The 6882-nt window shown below is 37.8% G+C and overlaps 1 protein-coding gene across 1 annotated transcript; it reads left to right on the top strand.

Annotated features, from left to right (window-relative positions):
- Positions 1-220: 220 nt before the first annotated feature.
- Positions 221-6319, top strand: LOC110448575. Its single transcript, XM_021494886.1, has 3 exons — positions 221-334; positions 1992-2253; positions 5601-6319. Exons 2-3 carry the CDS (start codon positions 2004-2006, stop codon positions 5813-5815), a joined length of 465 nt encoding a protein of 154 aa, XP_021350561.1. The 5' UTR covers positions 221-334; positions 1992-2003; the 3' UTR covers positions 5816-6319.
- Positions 6320-6882: the final 563 nt, after the last annotated feature.

Below are 6882 nucleotides of genomic sequence, written 5' to 3'. Positions count from 1 at the left end.
GTTAAACATAAGGTATAAATCTAGAGGTTATAGTTAGAACATTCACTTAGGATACAAGTGATACTGAAATATTTAAACAGAATTCCACTACATGTATGCATTGTGTGTGTAGTCAACTTCTGGTGGTATGCATACGATCGGGAACCGTCGGCACTTTCCGTAAACAAGAAAATATTTCCTCGTTTACGGAAAGTGCCGACGGTTCCCGATTGCACATGCATATTGACCCCAGACGTACTTTCGTTTTGTAGTTATAGTGTAGCCATCACGTGCGATATGACGCACAGGAAGCTGCACAATGTGTTTCTAGTTGTATGCCTTGAGTTTTAAGACGGTAAGTTGGAAACAAAGAACTCAAATTATATGTATAAATACATTCATATATTTACTTATAGTGGTGTAGTACTAAAGGTGTGTATATACATGTGGGTTTGCTAGGTCAGGTACACGTATATGCCTGGACATTGGTCGTACAACAAAATTAATGTAGTGATTCGTTTGACAGCTGTCGGATATTAATATATCGGTAATTTGTAATATGGATACGCATGCATTTATATTGCCTATTCGTTGTATGACTAATTCAGGTGAAACATATATAAGCCGGTACTTCAGACCACAGCTGTAGGGACCTTATAATTCGTTTCAGTTATATTTGGATCTAAACGGAGTAAACACGTTTATTACAGCTGTATTTGGACCTAATATAGCTGTAACATATTATCATGTTCCTTAACTGTGTTTCATACGTGATTACATGTGGATTTGTTTACCATGCATGAAGTACCTATGGGTGAATTAAGACGGGAATATGTGCTACGTACATTTAGTACATGTGTTACTATTTGTTTTCTTCCATGTCAAGTACAACAAATCGTAGATGTTATCACATTGTCATTTTCGTAACTACAGGGGAAGAAGGCACGTGGAGTTATCGGTTTTCGATGGGTACTTGGTGTGAAATAGCAATGGTGTAATGCTACACTCGATGATTGTAAGCATGGTGAATAGGCGCATGTCGGGCAGATACCGATTAAGTCGAGACATTTGTCTATATATAAATATAACTGCTCGTATCACAGATAAGTATTTCAGGCTGCAGGAGAACACGCACGCGTATCGTGTATTGATAACTCTAAAATAATCCATTAAACGCTAAAAATAAATCGATGTTACGTGAAGGGTGTAATATATGTCTATACAATTTAACAGCGTGTATGATTGCATTAGGCCTATATCGATCAGAGGACGGAGAAATAACACATCGTATAAATCTTACGTGCTCGAGTTCCACCGGTCATATTTCCATTATCCGGAATCTTTTTGAAAGCCAAGCGCCACAACAACTGAGTTCCAGGTGAGTGAAGCAGACGACGACAATGGCGCGTCGACCTGATCATCTTTACTGCGATATTGTTTTATTTCTGTACCTAATTTATTAGCCTTGTAGTAGGGAAACGCATTTATGAAAATAGTGTTGATTTCACTACCTTTTTTTCCAAATAATATGGCCGTACTGGACACACATATAATATCATCCGCAATATTCCAGGGATACGCTCGCTTTCGCTCTCTGCACCCCTGGACTATGTCCTAAAAGCAAAATTGAAGGCACGCGGCTAGTTATATGATTGGTCTCAGGTAAAAAAAAACTGACCAATCACTAAGGCTGATATCTGTCTTTTAAAGATTACAGAGGAGCGACACCCGACATTTAAGCCAGTCAATTTTACCGCTACGCGACTGAGAGATTCTTTTGATGTATATCAAAGGATTAAACTAGTTTTCTCGTCTCATTCACAAGGTGGTGCACACCGAGCCTTCAATTTTGCTATGACATATCCCAGGGGTGTAGAGAGCGAAAGAGAGCGTAAGGTTTTCTGGAGTATCGAGGATAATACAATAATGGTAAATGCTTTTCAAATGACGCCATACTCCCAGATTTAAGACAATGCACACTTTGTTCTTCACTATACATTTTATGTTGACAGCAAATACACACTATGGGAGGGGCAAGCGTAGAAGCCGACTCTTCAGCGACAAAAGAAAATGGAGGGTTTCTTCAAAATATCAATGACTGTCTGGGTCTACAAAAGAAGATGGCAGCTGTTCAACAGTATGTTTCAGACCATCCAATCATCAGCCTCTTCCTGATGGTTACCATAGTGATGTGCAGTGTACCGTTTTTCTGTTTCTTTGCCTTTGTATTCGCTGCCAGCATATTTGGTTTTACCGGATTTGTCATCTTTGAAGGTAAATTAAAACTAGAGCTGAAAATATTTATTTCAATAAACAATGACAATACGAATAGTAAAATTTCGGTCTTGTAATACAAATGCTACACTTCTGAACAAAAAGGGGACTTACATCTTGCCGAGAAGTGTATACTTGTTTCACTCTCTCAGTATGTCGAACTCTTGGAGCACATTGTAAGCATTTTTTTCTTACCTGGAACAGCATCATAACCTTACGTCCCTGAACCATTGCTGGCGACCCCGAATCTGTGTGATACTCTGCTTGTTCTAATAATGCATGACATCGCCCTGAACTACGACAAAGGCATTCGAGCTGATTATATACACCCTCCGCCCATTACTAGAGTTAAGTCTTCCAAGAGGCATGGCGTTAGGTGTCATTATTATGCGACCTTGTATTACAGCAAGAAGCGTACCATGACGTCACAGTGCGTTCAGTCGTACGACCTACACGAAATTGTGTGACAATTATAAGCTAAATTGTTGACAATTAAAAGATTAAATGGAAGTGATGCCTCTTTTCACTCCGAACCTGCCAGTTGTAGCCCCCCTAGCGTGTCTATAATGACAGATTCAGCTGATTTTGTACGAAATCTGTTGTAATCCGGTATGGTCTTGGGGAAATATGACGTACTGTGAAAGTTTGTTTGTGATTTTCGCGGACACGTAAGTTTGTCCCTTGGTCCTAATATAACTCTTTACAAGGTAGGACTCATATTGTATCACTATATGACTGGTAAATATTAGTACCATGGGCTGGTCATCCTTATAACCATTGGTTCCTAGTTCAGCTGTTGAGTATTGTTCTCATACACCCGGGGCCCGTATTCATGAAACCGTTCTCATGCTCAAGCATGGTTTCTGTGCTCAAGCCAGCTTTCTTATTACTCTCCTTTATCATGTCAACGATCAAAAAGTCAATTGTAAATATTGAAAACAGTATTCGGCTTCAAGTCTCTTATTTTTCCCCCAATAACTTTGATAAAATAAGATCTTTTAAATAACTTAAAACTAGAACAAGAAATTATAGGCTTGAGCACAAAATCCATGCTTGAGCATGTGAATGGTTTCATGAATACGGGCCCCGGGCTGTTGTAATAGTTCCTGGTTGCGAATATAGTTGGTGATGAGAGGTAGCATTTGTTTAACTCTGGACACAGTTGTATAACGCCTTTGGTTTCGCCGGATGCTAGTCATTCCGCTGTATCAGCATCCTCGATACTCCAGGGGTAACGCTCACTGTCACTCTCTTTACCCCTGGAATATGTCATAGCGAAATCGAAGGGACAAGAAGACTAGTTTGAACCTTTGATGTACAACAAAAGAATCTCGCGGTTGCGTAAAGGAAAAAAATTACTGACTTTGAAGTCGGGTGTCGCTCCTCTGTAGAGATTGGTAAGTGTTTTGTTTACCCGAGACCAATCAAATAGCTAGTCGCGTGCCTCACCCTAGAGTATCGAGGATGCTGTATCTGGATTTGTGTAAGGCGACTTGGTTCATTTACCGTAAAAATACTTGTTTTAGCGCACTCAAATTTTAGTTTATTATCGAATTTTAACATATAAGCGCATTGATCAATCGGCGTACTCCAAAAATGTGCAATTGAGAGCAATATACAAGAACTTCAATCAGCGCATTCATATTTTAGATTACCGGTGAAATATGTACGTTTACGGTATTTGGCAGTCAATAAACGGACCATTTAAAGTTGATTTTCAATTATCTTCTATTCTTTTTAAAGCAGTTGACAATGTACTGCACGACATGTTCTTAGAAAAGCTAAAAAAAACTAAGACCGCTACTGGAGTGGTCAGGTTCACTCCTCAGCCACCGTCAAATGCGTGTCTCGGTTGAAGGCAAACTATCTCGCATGCCGCGGTTAAATTTCTATTATTCCAATTAAGATCAGAGCACAAAGAGACGACCAAATGCTGCAGTAAACATGAGAAAATTAGGAACACTTCCCGCTTAAGAACTTAAGATAGGGTTTAACGCAAGAGAATGTTACAACCGCGACGGAGAATAAAGCACGACACTTTTAGCAGTTAGACGATCAAATATATTCAATATCAACTATATTGGAAGATTTAAAACCCAATGTGCTTAAAATCAATAACAGCATTTGCAGTTAAGACAAATTTCACGCTTTCGTGAAGTCTTCACATCGACAAATCTTATCGTTTATGGAAAATGCCGACGGTTCCCAATTGCGACTGAAGTTGACCCTTGGAAAGATTATAAATGAAAAATCTGCGTCATTGCTCCAAATCCAACAAAAAAATCACATCCACTTTTGAATACGCTTAAGTGTGTTGTCATCTTAGATCGGTTCTTAAGATATTTGGGAAATTTTCAAATATGTTTAGGTAGCTTCATCTTCAAAAATTGTAAATCGTGGGAGCCGTTCGTCTTTGGAAATTGTACATCTTGGGACCCGAGGAGTATTAATGATATGTTGGAATATGTCTTGGCCTCCAAGCCCTGCCAGAAAGGTGGAAAGAGTATACACTAGCAATCCTATATATACGAGGTTGTTGAGAGGCTGTCTGCCTACCTGTAAATTATACATACATGTATTCCACAACTTGTCGGCACTAAACGCGAGTAACGTTCTTGCTAGCTACCACATTTGGCTGTGCCATTGAAAACCATTTTAGAACCTTTGTCCAATTTTCTCTCAATTTATACCGGTTTTTACCAAGGGATACATGTAATGTTTTGATGATCACAGGCTATTAGCGATCCCCATTGTTGCTGATAAAAGTGATTTTTCAATGTGAATTTATGTTTTATAATTTACTTGTCCCGTATTCGTGAAATCGTTCTCGTGCTAAAGCATGGATAATGTGCCCAAGCCTTATTTCTTGTTGCGATTATAAATGATTGAAAAATCTTATTTTGTCAATGATTTTGGAAACAATTGAAGAGACTTAAAGCCGAATATTGTTTTCAACGTTTGCTATCACCTTTTTGATCGTTTGACATGATTTAAGTGAGTCACAACAAAGCTGGTTTGAGCACAGAATCCATGCTTGAGTATTAGAATGGTTTCATGAATACGTGCCCTGCTGTTTCTGCATGTGTGTACGTTGGTATTGTCTCGAAAAGGAAGACGGTTGCTCAGAGACGAACCAATTTGCGTCATGTACTGCAAGGTATCACAAAGGTGCTTAATATGCGTTTTTCATTTTATATATTGTACATTCGTAAGATATTGCACCAAATATCAATGGCAGACATAGTTCTATAAATGATATTACTTGATTGTTGACGTCGTCATCATTACGTGGTTTTGACGTCATCATTACGTGGTTCCGACGTAACTTTTGTGTTGTGTATTTTAAGGTGTGGTCCTGTTGTTCGCCTCCTTGGTACTGTTTTGGGCAGTGGTCCTGATGGGACTACTATCCATCGGACTCTCCACCTCCGTTGTCCTCGGATACTTCACATTCAGGTTTTCTTGGAGCATGGTGAATAACGTTTCAACAAGTATACCACTGCCAGAATGTCTTGCATCCAGACTACCTGACTGGGCCACCATACATAAAGAATGTAAATAATGCTGACAATATTTTCCATTTCGAAGCAGTGGTTCCTTTGATTTGATCAACAATGCTAACCTTCATTGTGTTATTTCGAAAATGGTATATAACGAGTAATAGAATTACTAACGAGCACTTTACGCCAAGGGTTTAATGCACATATTTTATATTTGCATAACACAGTCTAGCATTATTTTTAATACCGGTAAAATTAATATTTTTTTATGCCATGTTTATGAATCTCGTTTTATCTGATGTACTTATTGAAAAACGTTATTTATGATGTACGTTTCAGTCGCTGAAAATGTAATAAAACTGTTAATACAACTATGATGATATGCATAATTGTTTATTGGTGTAGATGTAGTAATGTTATAATCGATGTATGAACATCAGTAAGGGTATGTATTATTAGATAGATGAACTTCTTTTGATGTTTATGTTAGCATAAATGTATAAATGAAATTAGTTATATCATGTTGTTACTGTGTTGAAGTTCGATGAATAAAAAGCAGAAATATTTTCAATATTTGTTATTTTTTCTATTTTGAAGAGTGGTGTCTGTCTCTACTGCTTTCATTCTACAGTAAAAGGTCCTTTTTTCACTAAATAAAGAATCGTTATGGAATAGCCTGCACTACCTGTGGACTATTCCTGTGGAACCTTGTTAACCCTGACACTTGAAGTTAAAATAAAATTCTTTAAAATTTATAAAAGTGGAAACATATTTGTGTAAATCAAGATATAAAATTCCAATACCAACAAGATTAGTGTGTCTAGTATATACTATGAGGCTAAACCAATCGGGTTTCAGTTCAGCAACTGATAATGGTTGATGAATCGGTGTTGCTTATACAGAAACACAAGATTGAAGAATGCATGCTTTGATAACATTCTGATATTAAAGTACCGGTAAACAATTACAGCATTTAGAGTCATTTTAAGGGAAATAACCCTTAAGTGAGAAAACTCTATACAAAATTATGTAATCTCAGCATTATGCCAATCTGGGCCATTTTCGTTTAAACGGTTGAACCGGTTGGACCAAAGTTGTTTGTTGATGAAATAAGGTCGGACCTAGTAAC

This window comes from Mizuhopecten yessoensis, unplaced genomic scaffold (genome assembly GCF_002113885.1).
Source record: "Mizuhopecten yessoensis strain PY_sf001 unplaced genomic scaffold, ASM211388v2 scaffold4121, whole genome shotgun sequence".
Taxonomy (NCBI): domain Eukaryota; kingdom Metazoa; phylum Mollusca; class Bivalvia; order Pectinida; family Pectinidae; genus Mizuhopecten; species Mizuhopecten yessoensis.
Note: the sequence above shows the minus strand (reverse complement) of the source record. Positions and strands in the feature narration are given on the sequence as shown.

Bases quoted from the DNA above. Each gene is read 5' to 3' on its own strand.
- LOC110448575 (XM_021494886.1), top strand. From the start codon at position 2,004: ATGGGAGGGGCAAGCGTAGAAGCCGACTCTTCAGCGACAAAAGAAAAT. The intron at 2,254-5,600 runs GTAAATTAAAAC...GTGTATTTTAAG, and splicing joins CGGATTTGTCATCTTTGAAG to GTGTGGTCCTGTTGTTCGCC.